Source organism: Rhinichthys klamathensis, unplaced genomic scaffold (assembly GCF_029890125.1).
Source record: "Rhinichthys klamathensis goyatoka isolate OS25496 unplaced genomic scaffold, OSU_Roscu_1.1 h1tg000359l_1, whole genome shotgun sequence".
Classification (NCBI taxonomy): Eukaryota; Metazoa; Chordata; class Actinopteri; order Cypriniformes; family Leuciscidae; genus Rhinichthys; species Rhinichthys klamathensis.
In genome coordinates, this window is record NW_026606868.1 from 162,461 (window position 1) to 181,823 (window position 19,363).

Genomic DNA, 19,363 nt, shown 5'->3' on the forward strand with positions numbered 1-19,363 from the left:
GCGATAGTAGGCCTATACGTTATCCATATTGGAAGCTTTCAAACTGTTTGTCATTTTTGTTGAATCCTTTTTATGACAGTGGTGGTGGCTAATACCGAGTCACCACAGGTAGTTTAAAATAACGATAGTCGTGACTACTATTTTGTCCGAAAACGACAGTTACTATGATAAATTCGAGGAAATGATGAGCATAATGAAAGATACATACCGCTCAGACGCTGTTGTCCCACCACCACACTGGTGCTCTGCTGATGAGGCGCGAGAGCGCAGAGAGGACCTTCTGCCAGAGCGCAGTCGCGCGCGCGTTTATACAGCCTTGAGTTTATGATGTTACTGCGTATTACATCATTTACAACCTCCATGTCTCATGGATGTCCTCCCTAAGATCCTTTAATGATTGAAAGGCCATTAAGATGGATATCTGAGATTATCTTCAGAATTTGGGCACGCTACGAACACGCTATGGTCTCCAATTACGTTTTTAGTATTACAAGCACATTTTTGATGTTGTTGTGAGATATATTTGTTTTATAACCTAAAATATAATATAAAATTACCCTAGCATCTACAGTAGCTAGTTTTAAACACATTTCATGTCTGTATAACCCCCTCCCCGTATGGGGATTTTGGCCTGTCCCACTTCAGAGGTCTAACCTTCTTAAATTTTATCCAACAATTAAAGTCGTCATTATTTTGACGTGTCATGTCGTGATATAGCCTAATTGATATATAATGAATAATACATATATAATTTAGAAAAAAATAATGTTATTATTAACTTATTTGAATGAAAAAAAACATGTGTCCCAAAATCTTGTTACCAAATGGTTTTCCTCATTACACAAAATTCATTTAATTTTATAAATTTGATCTAAAAATTTAGTAATAAAACAATTTCACCACCCTTCCCTGTCCATTTATTGAAAAAGAAGAACATTTTCTGTTTATTTATTTTATTATTTACATTTTCAAGCCATTGTTTGCGCTGTTTTTGAAATAAATGATATGAGGATGGTTTTCTAAAGGTTATTGCTGAGATGGGTCATGGGTTCACTTTGGTCACTCACTTAAAGTAAAAAAAAAAAAAAAAAAGGAAAAATACAAACTAAACCCCATTTTGCGTGGTTAGAAACCGGACTGAAACCGTCTGAGTGGTAATTTCATATCCCTCTCTTGGTCAGATACAAGGAACTGGGTTAGTTCACAATGTAACAAGCTGTACTGGATTATAGGCTGTAAATGAGAGGGGTTTTTTTTCTGTCAGTGAGACAAAAAGATTCTACTAGCATCTGACCAATTATAGTTTATGCGAGTTGTAGGTGAGAATATAGTGCCACTTGTTCCGGTTACATAACATGCAATAAAACTCAATAGTGGCAAAGGTGACATTACTAAGCATATCATGATTATTGTCCGGGTTTGATGCTTTTTTACCATATCAGGTTGTCGTCACAACACAAAAGTTGTGTTATACCAAATGGCATATTGATGTACAATTTGTAGCATATATTAATTTAAACATTTTACACTTATTTAATGTCTGTTTTTCTGCCTATACCTGATGTAATCATATTTTTAACCCCACACTACATATTGTTTCAAAGTTTTGTTGTTGTTTTTTACAAAACTTAATTCTTTCTTAAAAATGTTTTTTTTTTCTCAAAATTAAATTCACAATGACCCTAAACACACTGAGGAGCATCAATACATTATCATCACAATAATTAACTTTATATGGCCCACACTCACCACCATAAAAGCAACACCATAAAAGAAACACCATAAAAGGATGTGCCGTCACATCCCTCTGAGATGTTATTTTACATCTTAATGTTGGTAGTTCATTCATACGGTCATAACCTCTGTGATAAAGCTGGATAAATAAAGGATAACAGTTCTGGATAAACACGGGAATTAAGACAATCAAATCTGCATTCAACTGTAAAAATAGATCCCATGTTTATTGCATTAAAAATACTGCATATTTCAAAATACACTTAAATATCTTCATATACCTTCTTCAGTGCTTTGATCGAAAAGGCGATCTTCATCTTCCAATCAGCCAGCTTTGTCCCTGCAGCAGCATTTACGGTCAAAATTTGCAATCTAAGTTGTCTTGATATCGATATATAAGACATTATATTTATATATATATATAAAGACTTTACAGAGACCATATGTGTGTTTGTGTCCAATGCTGATGTCTGGACTGAGACCAGCTGATGTTAAACGGAATGTAATACACCAGAGTTTTCAGCTCTAAATAAAAATGAAGAGTTCTGAATTTCAGTTTTGGTGTGAGTGTATTAGAACCATCCTTGATGAAATGTGTGGCAAATTAATTAGGCACCGAAGAGATTCTGTAGGAAAAGATCAGATCTTCTAGGCAGGCAAATCGAGCATGCATACAGCATCTCAGAGAAAGAAATCAGGATTCCTTCCTCAAGGCATCATCTCGACATATCCTATTTCCATGCATTGAACTGAGCATCTGAATCACAAAAGGAATGTACTGTATATCCACTTTGTTGTTTTTTTTGTCTTCAGAGTTATAATATCCTTCCACCTTCATTGGAGTCTGTAATTCCTCCGATGGCCCAATGAGCCCCGTAGTCGTAATGAGTTCGAAGATGAAGTTCTGATCCAGATGCAGAGCAACGGAGGTCTGTACAGATGTTATTGTTCACCCTGCAGAAGCAACTCCTCACTCATGGTCAGTGCAAATAGAATTGTGCAAATCTACATCACTTAGTGTCCCAAAACTTTTTCTTAATCAGTGTATTTGTCTTGTTTCCCAGTAAAAGTCCTTAAAATAAATGTACTTAAATTGTATGAGATATTAAGAGAATAAATGGTATTTTCTTAACCCTATTGGCGTTTTTATTACCCTATTAATTAAATCTAACAAAATTATTTATATTTAAATGTATATATTATCTTAATTTCTTATACCATTTTTATTCTCAAATATATCTCGTTTTATAGAAACTCAGATATTGTTTTTGGAAAACAAGACAAAATACTGAGAGAAAAAGTCCAGAACTGCAGTCCAGAAATTTGCAGCCAGGCCAGTGTTTCCTTCCTGACTATACTGGGTGAGGAGCATGGGGTTTCCCACGGTACTGCTGTCTCCGTAAAGGTGGATGAGGAGCAGGTCTGTATATATAAATAAGACTTTTATCAGATTACACTTTTTCCCAAAGACAATATTTGCCATTGCCTGTTGAATATTATTCGTTTGCATGAAAATGAAAAAAGCATGAAGGGTGAGGGTCCTCTCACCTGGCAGGAGCAGCAGCTGACACAGGGTTACGCGAGTAAAATGATGAAGATGCAGCAGATCCTGAATGTCCCAGCAGTGGGGATGGAGGAGGGTGGGGTGAAGGATCCACAGGGAGTGGTTTCTTGGGAACCGGAGGTTTGGGAGGAACAGGGTTCTGAAACAGGACGAGGTGATACAGAGTCAGTATGGACTTGTTTTTTGTCTTATAGGTTCAATTTGCAATTTATTATAGTTCAAAATAGCACTGCTCTGAGATAATTAGATACAAGAGCACATTAGTGTTGTTAATAGAGGGCTACACTTTACACGCCTGTGGTGATACCTGTCGGGTAGAGAGGACAGGGTCAGGAGGGAGGGGCTTGCTTGGTGCAGCCGGTCGAGTTCCTGTGGGCTAGACGTACAGTCGCAGATGCAGCCATGTGACAGAGAAAAGCAGGTGCTCAGTGAGACTAACTTGTTGTACAATTTTTCAAATCATTAGGAATCAAACTATTCCATCATGATTTCCCCTTGATCGCAAGAATAATTTATCTGAGACCGGACTGAATCACAGTCCATGCACTGCACAACTGATTCCTCTGATTCATTCCAGCAAGATGCTGCTCAAATATTTCTGTTTTCACCTTGCAGATAGACTGGGAGAGATATAACATATACAGGCTCATCAATTTTAATGGGGGAGGGGAGGGGAGCAAAGACCTTTTCACAGCACTATGATGTTTTGCCACCATCACCTATTCTTACATAAAGCTAGTACACAATACTTAGTAAGTATCTCTGCATAATGTACAGGGACTGACATTTACTTTTTTTCTCAAAGATACTAGCCAATCAGAATTTTCACTGGCCACAATTTTGACATTGATACAATCGGGAAAAAAACTATAGATATTAACTATAGAGAAAACCATGTAGATATTTTTAATATTATCATCTCATTATTTGGCAGCAGGTTTATTAGGCTGCTGTCACTTTAAGACCTGATGCAAAGATGTTCACTTAAAACATAACTGACTGTGTTTACGTGAATACTTGCCAAGATCGGCAGTTATTAGACATTATTTTGTGTGTATTTGACTGTTTAAGCACAATAAGCAGCGCAAAAGGACTCAATTTAGTACTGAGAGGCGGCTTTATGTGCGCGCACTTTGGGTGGGAGCACAAAATCTGCCGGAATGAGCAAAATTATGCGTAATACGCACAACAATGCTGGGCACCAACAATATTCACCCGTAACAAAAGAAACGAGTGATTGAAGGGATGCGGGTTTGTGTGTCAACTCGCTGTCGGAGAGATGAGAGAGCGAGAAAGCGCAGCTGGTATCGTGTATCTATTCTGCAGAAAGTGAGTATTAGAAGCGATTCAGTTCTATATATATCGAAAAATCTTTATTTTTGACAACTCTAAATTGCACTTAGTTTGTTATTTCAGACGCCCTTTTAAAAGACTACAATTGAAAATTCTATATGCGTTACACACCACAGCTGAAATCCACCCCCATTTGGTGGGTTGGCGGGTGTTAATGTCAAGCCCTGATAATGTATCACCAAATATTTTTATACTCCAGTTATTATTAATAGTGATGTTATTCGATTCCTTTAACTGGTCAGATTTCATTGTGGAGGGTGGTAATATATATATATATATATATATTTTATCTCTTTGATATTCAAAGTTTCAATTAATCTATCTTCAGGTGTGAAAAATTGCTTGAAACACTCATAAATAACTACAAGAAGTCATTGCTTCTAGTGTTGGTGGATTATTATAACTAGTATTGGTGAGATAATAACTCTACAGGAGCAGATAATCTTTCCACATAAGGGCACTAAGATTGGTTAAAGATTTGATGAAATCTTTAACCAAATCTTTAACCAGGGGGGGGGTATTAAATAGGATGAATTACAAATGAATATTAATGTATCACATACAGTGAATTGTGTCTATTGTGATACTGTCTATTGTGGTTGTGGGAAAAATGTGGGGGAAAAAATAATATTTGTTTACAAACCTAATAATTCTAAAGATATTAGCTTTCAAGTCAACTGAACTCAATTTTTTTTACTAGAAATAGTGTAGGATTGTATGTTATGATGAATTCGATGTTGATGAAACTTTTTCTTTATGGTGATGTTTGAAAATATTCCAGATTACATGCTCTCCCTCAGTCTGATCTCTACACACTCCATTCACTCCAGAGGAACCATCAGCCCATGCACAAAACACCAACATCTCACTGTTAAACCCAAATGACAGAGACACAAGCACAACTCCACATGCAAAACCACACAAAGACTTGGACCACGACTAGGAACATGGAGTGAGTTTCTAAAGGTAGACACTTTAGGTCAAGACAAAATAACAGACAGTTAAACATGGCAGCTACAGCAGTAAGTGCTCCCTCTACCTTGCACTGCATCTTGCTCTCTGAGGGGGCAGGGTCAGGAGGGAGGGGTTTGGTGGGAGGGGCGGGCCAATGCCCTGCCAACTGACGAACCAGAAAGAGCAATAAAACAGTAATGGTTTGTATTTATAACACACCGCTAAATCCACCAGATCAGCTCTATACGTCTCTATTCCTCACAAGCTTGGTGAGCATGATGAGATTTACCTGAGCGGGTTTAGAGACAGGATCAGGTGGAAGAGGTTTAGTTGGAGGAGCAGGCCTGTGCTGGACCTAACAAGACAAAAGTGTTGTGGAGGGGGTAGTAGAGAGGGAGTGAACTTTTACAGCACATGCACGTTATAATAAGAAAAGTTGGTTAGCTGTTTCAGGCATAACAGTAAGCCAAGAAAAATTGTCTGGTATTGTTACGATGGCAGCAGAAGCAAAGGAGACTGGAGCTTCAGTTAACTAGTTACTGTAAGATATTTTTGCAGTTTGTGTAGGAACAAAAATTCATGCAGGGAAGGTTCGACGGAGAAGCAACATATGTGTTACAAACAGTCACCAAAAGCATTTGGCCTTTGGTTTTACTGCATCAAGCACATTTTTTGTCATTCATCAGATCGATGAAAGAGTCAACCAGACCCCTTTTGGTACCCCTCAGTAGGTTTGCTTGACCTTTCAATGGTTCTCCGTAAAGGCACAATATGTAGGATTTTTGTAATAAAATATCCAAAAACCACTTGCACAGTGTGATATATTTTTATATCATATTTTATATACATTTGTAAACCCAGAGAAATTCCATAATGGAATGAAATTTGGAATGAAATGGAATGGAATAAATGAAATTTAAATAATGGCTCGTCCCTTGTCATTGTCACCTATCAATGACGTAATATCTGCACTATCCTCGGTTTCCGCTTGTAGAAACCATAGATGTATATATACCTAGAATCCATAAGCCGCTAATGAGAAATATATGACACAGAATCTAGCACGCCGCTGTTGTGTCATTCAGTCATCATGCATCACGATAATACAGAAAATCCCCAAAAAGTAAACAGATCAAACGAGGCAAGCAGGGTTTGGGACAAATGGAGAAATAAAACAAGGATCAATATCGGTGTCGTTTTCAAGATGGAGAGAGCTTCACGATGAACTTGGTCTTGACAGAGACTCTCGCGTGTGTTTTAATAGACAGGTAAGCAAATATATATTAATTATTGTACACATACAGTTATATTGCACTTTCTTTGTACTTCAGTAACACTTTTAATCAAGTCTGGTGACCAAGTCTATGACAGTGAAATTAAAAACAGTATGTGTTACACAAAAATATTTAGCCATTACTTGTACATACAATGTACTTTTAGTATGATTGTTTTAAACACGTAAAACTGTGCAGCATTAACCCACCAAATCATTTGACAAATAGTTACATATCAGTAACAGGCTAATGTAGCATTACATTTCACGTTCCTTGCAGATAATTCATTATGATGACATAAAATAATGTGATCAAACGTACAGGTAATACAAAAACTAATTCATTACCTCATCCGTGAACATGATTCATGAATTTCATACATCTCTGGATGGTGAAAACAACATCTCCCATCGTTCCACTCTTATATCGTCATCAAGCTTTGATGTTTTGATGACCTTTGTTATTGTTTTGAAAATGCGACATCTGGCGGCGAAAACTTACATATTGTGCCTTTAACTAGGAATTTGCCTCTGTTAATAATCTACCACAAAGGACCATTGCATACATTCTAGAGCTGGAACAAATCCAGAATTTTGGCTTTGATATAATACTAGCTTTGTTATCTCAGCATTGATACTAAATCTGTACCTGAGGTGACAATTAAACAGGCTTGGGCAACTGATGAAATGAGACTAGGGCTGTAAATATATTCATATAATAGATTTAATAATGACAAATATTATTTAACTTATATTCACTTATTTTACTAGTTCATTAGTTAAACATTTTGAGGTTTAAATCTTTTTGTTTTAAAGTGTTGGGTTCAACAATTCATTTGTTTGCTATTATTTCATTTGATTTATAGATCAATTACAGAATTTACACTACCATAGAAAAGTTGGGTCAGTATGATTTAAAAAAAGAAATGAATACTTTTATTCAGCAATGACGCATTCAATTGATTTCAGATTTCAATTTCAAAGTCTGCTCTTTTGAACTTTTTATTCAGAAAAAAGTTTTACGCAGAAGAACTATTTTCAACATTGATATTAACAAGAGATCCAAAGGATCCATTTCTTGAGCACCAAATCATCATATTAGAATGATTTCTGACGGATCATGTGACACTGAAGACTGGAGTAATGGCTACTGAAAATTCAGCTTTGACATTACAGCCATAAATGACATTTTAAAATGTATTCAAATAAAAAACAGTTATTTTAAATGGTAATAATATTTCAGAATATGACTTTTTATTTACTGTATTTTTGATCATATAAATACAGTCGTTGTAGGCATAAGATACTACTTTCAAAAAGATTAAAAAAATTACAGACCCCAAACTTACAGTGGTAGTAGTCAAAATCTTCATCACATGGCGCTAAATGATCATTTTTGTTTTAGGTACCACTGTATGTTTTTTGGTACCAGTATACATACATACCGTACAACTATAATACATTTAATTGCGCATGATCACCAGCAGCTATTATTTCCTCTCTGGACATAGTGACCCTCACTGGGGGCTATTTTCTCTACTTCTGACTCTCAGTAACCCTACACCACATTATAGGAGATCAAGCTCCAGTAATCGTCTCATGGAATGGGCCAGATGCTCGGAGGCAGCACTGTTTTTCTGTAGAGCAGATTTACTGTACCTTGCTGATAGCCTGGGTGAGAGGGATGTCGCTCTGGAGGGGCCACTGGTACCTGAGCGGTTGCACCTGATCTCCATTTCGAGCATTAGCTAGCTCCATGGCAGGAGTTCTGTGAGGAAAATACAAGATATTCACAATATTACACACATTCGTACATTTTTTTAGACACTCGATGAGAACATTGTTGGTGATCAATTTTACATACATTTTATACCGATAATAACTGAATCACAAAGATAAAAAAGCATCTCACTATATAAATCTACTTCACATACACCAGAACTGTTGTGTAATAGGGAACTGGAGAACTGGGTGGGAAAGACAGCTAGCAGGGAGACACTTAACATTTGAGATTAAACAAACATTTTTTCTTCCAGCAAAACACAGACCTCTGGTGTGTTAAACAAATTTAAGAAACTCTTCACTGTGACGGTTTTGCTGGAAGTCCCACAACACACAACCAGAGAGGAGCTTGTCAATGACAGCCAATGTTAAGCCCAATTTTATATTCAGTTTTTCATTGCCATTCAAAGCCCCTGCTGGTGAGAGACAAATGTTCAACTAATGTTTAACCAAGTATAGCTACGGCTAACAAACTGAAGCTCCACATTCACAGATACCTCCGGTTTTCCTCCTTCACACAGTATTCAATATAGGCCACCGAGACCCCACTGCATCATGGGTAAAACACAGTAAAACATTATCATTAATAATTTATCATATGACTCTTATGAAGGATCTTCTCTTTTATCTCATATTAACACTTCAGGTTGTCATTTCTGGCTGGCTGTTGTTTTTATGTCACCAGTGTTTTTTGCACTATGCTGATTTAAAGTGGGTTTATCGAATTACAATGATGGTCTGATCATTTTTTTTCCAAGGGTCAATGACAAATAAGTGTCCACAACAAAGAAAAGGAAAAATATTTTTATAATCTAGTTTAAAACACTCCACTTGTTAGAAATGGACTGTTTGTATGTATTTTGGTTTCAAATGTTTTTAAGAAAAGTTTTAATATAATGATTTTTATGGTGTAACCATCAAGTAATATTAAAGGGGTCATAACATGGATTTTTTTTATATACAGGATGTTCCTTGATGTTCACTTATAATGTTAATAACGTTTTTTGCACAAAAAACAAACAAACATATATATGTGGAAAAATATTATTTTCAACCCTCATTCCGAAATGATCCGTTTTTAAGGAGCAGCTCCTTTAAGGCTTGTCAGTAAACGGCCACTGTTATGATTGGCTAACGTCATTGCATAGAAAACAGTATCAACGTCCACTCGGTATTGCATGCGAGTATGTTTTTGAAAACATTATCCATATAAAGGCCCTTGCACACTCCGAAATTTTCGTATGCGTTTTTTCGTATTCGTGATTCGGTGGCTCTGAATTGTCAAAACACCATTCAGACACCATTCAAACTGCTTGCTACGAATGCGAAAAACGCAGAAAATCGAACCCGATCAGATTTTTTTTTATGACGGACGAAAGTTTCGGAGGCAGTGTGCAAACGTGATTGACATAACGTGAGGTTGTATTTATTTTTTAACGTGCGAAAATTTCGGACGCGAATTTCGGACTCAGTGTGCAAGGGCCTTAAGAGCGTCATTTACAGACAAAGCATTATGAAATTACTTACTTATGGTTTGCAATGCAGCTGCTATCAGATCCAATATAGCTGACTGCTTCATCTTTAAACAAAAGTTTCTTTGCAAACTCTTCATTACACTGTGCCTCATTTACAAAACTATCTGCAGGCAAATTCTCCTGACAAACATATAATCCTCCGATGTGAGACGTCACAAATCCCACAATATCCATAAGAGCTGTTTTCGGAGCTCATTTAAATAAATCCTTTGTTTATAATGAGTAGGATGTTTTAAGCTCTGTAACTTGCATGATGTTTTAATGGTACAGAGACCTCTTATATGTCAAAAGATCAAGGCAAATTTGAAAATGAATTGCATTTTTAATGTATTATTTAATAAATGATTATTATTATATCTCATGATATTGACCCTCAATGAATCATTTCGGGCATACACAGTAAAGTGAGATAAATTGCATCAATAATGTATGTCATCTCTCTGTCCCTGTGTCTTTTGATCAGTCTCACCGGCTCTGTCGGGTCTTGCTGAAGGGGGTGTGGCCGAGGTAAACAAGGCCTCGTCGACAGCGGGGGAAGCGGAGTGCGACAAACAGCAGTGAGACCGGCAACACAAACAGGAAAATGACCAGAAGAGCCACCCGCGCAGGATCTGAATCTGTATACAGACAAAAATGAGGCTAAACATTAGCACGGCAATGTATTCAATGTAATGATGTGTTTGTGTGTGTGTGAGTATAGTACCTCTGGGCTCTCGAGCAGGGCCGCTGTCCACACTGCCTCCGGTTCCAGAATATCTGCAGTCAGGAGGAGCCCAGCCCTCAGCACAGTGACAATTCTTATTACTGTTACACACCTACAGACAAAATAGAGAAGGAAAAAGTGAAACTGCAAGTTTAAGTGACTCATCCCTCTTTTTCTGCTCCTCCCCTCCCCCTCCTCACCCCGTGACCATTGCATTTCATTCGACATTCTTCAACACCAAACATGGACACGTCCCTGCATCGTTGGTCCACACATGCCTGAGAATACAATGTTACAATAAATCAAACATACGATAAATGTAATTTTTAATAAATTGCAAATAAAAAGTTATTTTACTAGGACATAAATAGATCTCTATATATTATTTAATATTATGAAATATTATAACAATTTAAAATAATATTTTGTATTTGAATATATTTTGAAATGTAATTCATTTCTGTGATGGCAAAGGTGATTTTCCAGCAGCCATTACTGTCACATAATCATCAGAAATCATTCTATCAGCATGCTGATTTGATGCTCAAGAAACAGTTGTACTGCTTTATATTTTTATAGATTTTTTCAGGATTTTTTGATGAATAGAAAGTTCAAAAGAACAGCATTTATGTGAAACAGAATTTGTTTGCAACAATGTAAAATTCTTTACTGTTACTTTAACATCCTTAATAAAAAAATATATATATAAATAAATATATAAAGTTAGCAGCAAAATTATCGGGATTCAGCAGATAAAACTAACTGAACTGTACAATAGACATGTATTTAAAAAGGCAGAATCCATCATGTCTGATAGTTCTCACCCCTTGCATGCAGAATTTAAGATGCTGCCTTCTGGTTCTCGCTTTAGTCAGCCACCAGCCAAAACAAATAGATTTAAATTCCCCTTTGTACCCTCTGCGATCTCTCTGCTTAACTCTGTAAAGAATAGGTAATGTCTGCACAAAAGGCATACTTGAACTTAAATTTTAAATGTTGTAGTTTTCATTTCCATTTGTTTGATTCTGTATTTTAATCAATGTTGATGTTGTCGTCTTTGTTGTCATGTACTGTATTTTAACTTCTTTGCTACTGCAGCAAAACTAATCGAATTAAGAATTAAGACAAATAAAGAATTGAATTGAATAAATTGCTTGAGTGTAGAAAATCTCTAACTCTATTTAAAAAAATTTTAAACACACTAAATCCGTATTAAATGTTTTAAATTAACAATCCTAAAAAAATACACATTTTATGGAGACTCGCCTTGTTAGGCCCACAGGCCGTCCCCTGGGACACCATGGCTGGGTCAGAAACATCATCACCCAGATTAAAATAGGTCCCCCGGCAGGTAAAGTCACTCTGGTTCAGTATGACCGTTGTGGTCAGAATCTCAGCGTTGGAGCCCAGCAGGGGACGTTCACTTCCACCCTGACACTGGATCCTACCACAGTGCACATCCCTTAGCAAAAAAGAACACATTTTAAAAGAAACAAATTTTTTTGCACAATTTGTTGGTAATTATGCTTATAAAATAAAATAAATGCAATTTTTTTTCTTTCACAAACTGACTACTGGATACGAAACAATCATGATCATGTCTGTGATTAAATAAAAAAGCTCATTCCAGGCTACAAGTCCTCACCCTTTCAAACAGGGGATATAGGATCCGTTGGGCATCTGGCCACAGTTTCCGTACTTATTGCCCTGCTTATTCACAGATGAGAAGCAGATAGGTGGAGCGTGGGTGGAGTCTTAGAGGGGCGGAGAGAACAGAGAAAGAACCACAATAAATCTAGACACTATTTGAGAATCATCAGAATCCTCATTGTGGAGTGTGTGACACTCACTCGGTCCCCAAAGCATTTGGCACTGCTCGTCCAGACTGGCACACACGCCGCTGTAGCAGTAGGAGGAACCGTCCTTGCATGACTCTCCATTCTGAAGAAACACATTGGGAGGACAGTAGGGGGAAGTGCCGGTGCAGTACTCTGGCAAATCACACTCTCCCAACGGCTCCCGACACACCGACCCGGCCATACGCAACTATGGGGAAAGAGATGATTGGGATGCAGTGAGAGAGTAGCATTAGCGGCACATGTCTAAGTGAGTATTTATTTATAATCAAACTTACAAACCTTGCAGTTCTCACAGCAGATGCCATCAGAAGAGCACTGGGCCCCGGGAACCAGTTTACACGTGCTGGCATTGCAGCAAGGATCATTACATTCCTGAACAGACACAGACAGAAAGTAGATTACAGAGGTGAAGAGCATATTACAACATTTTATTGTTTTACAATCCTATACATTATGATTAGGGGTGGGAATCATTTGAAATCTAATGATTTGATTTAATTCAAATCTTGGGGGTCACCATTCTTGATTTTGAATCGAATTTTGATTTGATATAATGTAGTAAAACTTGTCAGTTTTTTCCGCGTCTTTCATTTCTGGATGATAACGTGCATGAGTCTCAATATTTCTCTAAACGTATTAAATTAATTATTATCACCTTTTATGTAAAACTCTTACTGTACATAAAATTCGTACACCTCTGCCATTTTTGCTCTGAAAACATGATGTTATTAACTAACATTCAAAAAAAGATTTTTGAGATTTGTGAATCAGTAGAAGATAGAATCGCGATTATATAAATCCATCTGATGATTTATTATTTGTGGCTGTAATGTTTGCTGTCAGCTTAAAGGGATACTACACCCTCTTTTCTTTTTTTTCACAATTATTTACTCAAACCTGTGTGACTTTCTTTCTGCTCTGAAACAATAATGTAGTATTTTTTGTTCCACAGAAGAAATAAAAGGCATGCAGGTTTGGAAAAACATAAAGGTAAGTAAATTATGACAGAGTGTTCATTTTTAGATTAAATATTCCTTTAAGTTGTCAGATGCACTTTGTCGTAAGTCACCGGTAAATGAAGCAGAACCAGGAACCAATAGACAGGAAGCGGTTTCTTACATCCAGCAAGCCGCAGTCACACTCCTCTCCTTTCTCCACATACAGGTTCCCGCAGCGCGGACCTCCCAGAAGGCTCTCCGGCTGTGGCACATTAAAGAGACACATACCGCCACCGTGCAGAAGACTGAGAGAGAGATCCCGTTCGCTGCAGCTGCTAAAGAGCTGACCGGGCATAAACCTGCACATGGGAGAATTTACTTCGTAAGTTCATATTGCATGATTTATCACTACTAGCGATATAATATCAATCACAGACACTCATTTTTTCAATCACCCAGTGGAGGGCTCCATGATGCAGCCCCCAAGCCGAGGCTCGTTCTGGCACTGGCAGAGCCTGTCGGCCGTGTCGTGACTCATTCCCAGGTTGTGACCCAACTCATGAGCCACCGTTGATGCCACACCTAACACACTCACAAGGTGATCCTACAGTACAGGAAACACAGGTGAATACTAGAATAAGATCTAACTTATTGCATAAAGACCAAGATTAAATGAACGATTTCTCTTACCACATTCACTCCTCCTGACCGATCCTTTGAGCACATCGAGGACTGAGACGCCATGCCGACTGTCGTCCCATCAAATGGCTCACCCCTAAAATATATAAGCACATATCGCAATTCTGAATTATTTCCTTGTCTATTAATACCCGATCACACTGTGGGCATATTTCTGGCAATCTCGACCTACATGATCAGCTGTGCATTGTCATGCCTCAGTCGTGGAAGTAGCTCCCTGGTCCTCCAATCCAGGAAGCGGTTCAGGGTTTCAGTGGGACTTTTATCCACTTGAATCTTGTCCTGGTCACTCCAGATCTCCAAACCCAGCAGAGCCACACGTACATTCAATGGCCTGTAGAACTGAGACAGAGGGCCAAGGCAGAGATTTAGACAAAGTCTAAGACTCACTAGTGCCTTCAGAATATGTATGGTGACTAGCAGTATTATAAATATTTTTTTTTAAAATCAGTTACTAACGTAACCTCGGTCCCCTGAGATAACGGGAACAAGCATAGCGTGGGTTACTGTCGCGTATGGGAAAAACTCAGTTTTTCTCAGAATACTGAAGCCTGACTGGTTCACGTCTGTGCATCTGCACAAACAATGGCAGACTGCCTATATAAGTAGCGCTGAATGCCATATCGTCATAATCTTTCGACTGAGCAATAGTCAACTCATGTGCAAGCGTAGTAGCTTGACAAGTAACGCAATGCTCATTCCCGTTATCTCAGGAAATTAAGGTTAAGTTAGTAATGGAAACGAATCCCCGAAACATGTCAGTTACTGACACAATCCAATAGTGCCGTGCTAATAGCTAAATAGCTAATATGGAGTGACAAGGCCCCCACAGCAGGCAACATAAGTGATAGGGATACTTTTAAAGTTTGTCCAATAAGACAAGCCCGGGTCTAGGGGCCGAAGCCCGTGTGGCATGGCGAAACAATATTCATGCCTGAAGAGCAGGGACGTCCAGATGTTAGCAATGGACACTCTGCTAGACCACGCCCATGAGGAGGCCATTCCCCTGGTGGAGTGGGTTCTGACCTTTTTACACTCTATGGCTCTGAGCCCTATAGGGCACTGCGAGCCCAAGGACTTGTAGGCTATAGCGCTATCACTGAAGCACCATTAATCCGCTGGTTGAGGTTTGTTCAGGCAGAAAGCTTCTTCTCTTCTTCGGAGTCAACGAGGAGATGATCTTCGGTCTTAAAAGAGAAAGATTCTAACGATTTGGCATTCAGCACGACTTATATAGACAATCGGGCAGCCCATTTTGGCGGGCTGAAATGCCATTTGTAAGGTTTAAGGGGTTAATAAATAAAACTAAAGTAACACTGTTATAGTGGGGTTCGAAAAGACCACTAGTGGAAATCCTTCTATTTAGCAATTTTCTAATACATTTTTTTTTCTCATTATAAATACTTTATGAGCAGCACTCAAGCTGGATTCCATAAGCTTGTGTAAAAGCTGAGAATTGAAGTGCCATAATGGAAGCAGGAACATTTAATCATCTGTACAAAGAGTCGCATGATCAATGTCACAAATTTGCTTACTCAATTAGTGATCTAGAAGTAGTGTAGAATCTTAAACATTTCTTATTCACTTTATATCAAAACATTTAATCGCAATTAACAATTTTACATTGCGTTTAAAATTCTAAAACTTTTTTGTTTATTTTCCAGGTTTTCAGGTGTACTGCTCTGAACGCATGTTTTCATATTTACACTACTGTTCAAAAGTTTGGGGCCAGTATGACTTTTTTTAAACAAAATTAATACTTTCATAATACAATCATTCAGCAAAGGCATATTAAATTGAACAAAAGTGACAGTAAAAATTAATAGATATTCTTATAATGTTACAAAAGTAACGTTTCTGTTTCAAATAAATGTGGTTCCTTTCAATTTTCTATTCATTAACGAATCCTGAAAAAATGTATTACAGTTTCCACAACAATATTAAGCAGCACAACTGTTTTCATCATTGTTAATAAGACATTTTTGAGCACCAAATCAGAACATTATAATGATTCGGATGGATCATGTGACACTGAAGACTGGAGTAATGGCTGATGAAAGCAATTTTTTATTCAGCAATATTACCGTTTTAACTGTATTTTTGATCAAATGAATGTAGCCTAGGTGAGCATTAGAGACTTCTTTCAGAAACATAAAAATATCTTAACCAACACAAACTTCTGAATGCCAGTGTACATGTACGTTTAGATATATAACTTACCCAGTCTACTTGGTTTGCCACATCCAACATGCGGTAAATCATGGTTTTATTATTCTTCTGATAATTCATATACTGTGAGGAAGACAGAAAAATAATGGAAACAGATTAAAAACTGAAGTCTTCATTATTCAGATATATGAAAGGTAAACCAATTAAGAGTAGATGTGATGCAGTATATTCACCAGTAGAGGGCGTAACTGTCTTATGACTGTATGTGTGTGTGTGTGTGTGTGTGTGTGTGCGCGTGACAGAGATTCTTCTACTCTCTTACCTCCTTATGATCCGCCACCAGCACCAGCTCAATATATTTGGTCTCTGAAAGAATGTCTCTCTTACTCTGTCACGCAACAGCAGAAAAGGATCATGAGAACAATCAGATAAATATGCATACCTATAAATACACATATGCATGCACACAGCTTGCATGCTCACCCTGTGTGTGTGTGGGATGATCTGAATGGGAGGAATAGAGGTGTGTGACACTCCACAGTCTCTAGACTCAGATGTTTGCAAGTTTGTCGGGTAGATCAGGTGTAGCCATCCTTCCATTTCTCCACTCCCTTCCTCATCTTTTCCATGCTCTTCTTCCTCAGGATATAGCTCAAAGCTCAGTGTGGCGTTAATGACTATCAATCCCCTGTGGAGAGAAAAAGAAGTGTCATTACTGACTAACACAGACTGAACATGATGTTCACACACACATCTGACACAAACTTATGATAAATGTATACTCAAATTAGATGTATGGGCTATAAATACATTGCAGTTCAACAGTGGCGGCCGGTCAGTGGGATTTTTATTGAAATAAATAAAAAATAAATAAATGATGCATTAAATTGACCAAAAGTCACAGTAAACCTTAAAATTGCCACTAAAGATTTCTATTTAACATAAATGCGGTTTTTACTGAACTTTCTTCATCAATATCTTCAATATTACTATTTTACAGTAAATAAAAGTAATGCAGCCCTTTAAAAAAAAAAAAACTCACAGACTACACACTTTTGAACAGTAGTGTATGTGGTCGATTTGGTCATTAATATGATATTAATAACAACATCACAAAACTGATCTCAAACCCATAAACAATCTGTACTAATAATTCTGGTGAAGGTCATCAGTCATTGATAATCTGTTCAAATATACAGACTCCCTTCTCATATTTCCTCCATTGCTTTCACTCTCTTTCATGTTCCTTCTGGCAAACTAACAACCCCATGACCTCTGAAATATAAGCTGGTCTTACAGTTTACTAATAAATTAAGCCACAGCATTGTTTAAAGTTTAGCAATGACCATAATTCAGTAGAATCTCTCAAAGGAAGTGGTCAGTGATGTATATGACTGCAAGAAACACATCTGTATATTTGAAAAAAGTAAAGCAAATATTACCGTAACCCAGAGCAGGAGCTGAGAGCCACGCGGGACTGAGGGAAACCTTGCACTGAACCGTGATAGTAGCAATGTGTCTGACAAAGGAACAGATAAAAAGTACATTAAGTTGCTTCAATAAAAGTAACATTGCAAAAGGCGCAATGAAATAAACATGCGCTTGTGTATGAAGGACTCCACTCACCACTAGGTTCTCCTTCGTGGATACCCCAGTTCCATTTGGCAGATAGTAGAACACATTAGGCGGCTTTGGCAAAAGATCTCTGCAAACAAATGTCCATATATTATGATTTTATCTTCATTAGCTGCTGATTAGACTCGCAGGAAATTACTTACTGGTTTTTTTCCAGGTCCAGGATATACAAGCTGCTTCCCACTTGTAAACCACACTGCAATCTGTCAGGGTGACCATTCTGGAGAGAATGAGAGAGAAAGAGAGAGAGAGAGATTTCATGTTATAAAGAGATTATCTGAATAGTGTATTTGTTAGATCTAACAAACTCATGAGCCTATTTATGAGTCCCACTGCTCCACCTCAGCAAATGTTACAAACAAATGTCTTTATTCAGATCAGTCCAGATGAGATCATGTTTTCTTTGTGAAGGACAACACATTATGTTAAACCTGCGCATCAGAACATCAGTATATTTCTTTATTTCTATAAATGTTTTGGCCCCTAAATCAGTAAGGCAAGTATCCCTTCTTTGAAAAAAATATTATTAATTAATATAATACATATTAATAGTTAATACAAATCATCATACTTAATTATGTAATTGCATTATTTATTCTTACAATAAAAAATAACTGAGTATTGTGAGTGGCCAAACGGACATATAGTAGCACAAAGATTCTGCTATGAAAGTTATTTATCTAAATTTATATAATCTGTATAGGTTTAACAATGTAATGTCTTCCCAAGTATCCATACACACGGTGGTTTGGAATCACTGCATCAGCACATGACCAGAAGAAAAGATGGGTTCTCTGAGAGCTTCATTTTAGAGGGTGAACTGGGCTATAAACAGACTTCCCCTCCTCCAGACTTTTTCTGTGCCTTTCTCTCATCTCACTTCCTATTCTAAGCACCTTTTCCTGCCATTCTATCACATCCCCTTGGCTCGCACACACATTCAGCAGCCTGATGAAAAAGTGAAACGCTACTCAGCTTCCTGTTATACCACTGCTACAGTTTCCTGCTTTTCTCCAATGTGCTAATGGGAACAGCTCACTTTATTGACCACTCCTTCTCTCAGCCAATGAAATCAGGTCTATCTGACCTCTCTCTGCACCAGCCATTCAGAACAGGTTAAACTGGCTGCTCTCTTTCCCTGCCAGTCAAAGCAAGTCGGGCATCT

The 19,363-nt window shown here is 37.6% G+C and overlaps 2 protein-coding genes across 2 annotated transcripts in view; one reads left to right on the forward strand and one right to left on the reverse strand.

Annotated features, from left to right (window-relative positions):
* nmt2 (N-myristoyltransferase 2) overlaps positions 1 to 19,363 on the forward strand; it is a 134,265-nt gene that overhangs the window by 52,121 nt on the left and 62,781 nt on the right. The gene's annotated exons all lie outside the window — the stretch shown is intronic.
* The window catches only part of adam15 (ADAM metallopeptidase domain 15), a 34,215-nt gene continuing 16,786 nt past the window's right edge, over positions 1,935 to 19,363 (reverse strand). The window contains exons 3-25 of the mRNA XM_056233046.1: positions 18,342 to 18,418; positions 18,190 to 18,268; positions 18,006 to 18,082; positions 17,047 to 17,251; positions 16,886 to 16,951; positions 16,615 to 16,686; positions 14,567 to 14,736; positions 14,386 to 14,470; positions 14,151 to 14,299; positions 13,877 to 14,054; positions 13,037 to 13,129; positions 12,749 to 12,944; positions 12,544 to 12,652; positions 12,165 to 12,360; positions 11,099 to 11,176; positions 10,899 to 11,010; positions 10,665 to 10,812; positions 8,538 to 8,646; positions 5,895 to 5,960; positions 5,691 to 5,771; positions 3,606 to 3,674; positions 3,283 to 3,437; positions 1,935 to 3,156 (exon numbers count right to left, since the gene is read on the reverse strand). Coding sequence (XP_056089021.1) covers positions 3,087 to 3,156; positions 3,283 to 3,437; positions 3,606 to 3,674; positions 5,691 to 5,771; positions 5,895 to 5,960; positions 8,538 to 8,646; positions 10,665 to 10,812; positions 10,899 to 11,010; positions 11,099 to 11,176; positions 12,165 to 12,360; positions 12,544 to 12,652; positions 12,749 to 12,944; positions 13,037 to 13,129; positions 13,877 to 14,054; positions 14,151 to 14,299; positions 14,386 to 14,470; positions 14,567 to 14,736; positions 16,615 to 16,686; positions 16,886 to 16,951; positions 17,047 to 17,251; positions 18,006 to 18,082; positions 18,190 to 18,268; positions 18,342 to 18,418 — 2,640 coding nt within the window. The 3' untranslated portion in view covers positions 1,935 to 3,086. The remainder of the gene's footprint in view (positions 3,157 to 3,282; positions 3,438 to 3,605; positions 3,675 to 5,690; positions 5,772 to 5,894; positions 5,961 to 8,537; positions 8,647 to 10,664; positions 10,813 to 10,898; positions 11,011 to 11,098; positions 11,177 to 12,164; positions 12,361 to 12,543; positions 12,653 to 12,748; positions 12,945 to 13,036; positions 13,130 to 13,876; positions 14,055 to 14,150; positions 14,300 to 14,385; positions 14,471 to 14,566; positions 14,737 to 16,614; positions 16,687 to 16,885; positions 16,952 to 17,046; positions 17,252 to 18,005; positions 18,083 to 18,189; positions 18,269 to 18,341; positions 18,419 to 19,363) is intronic.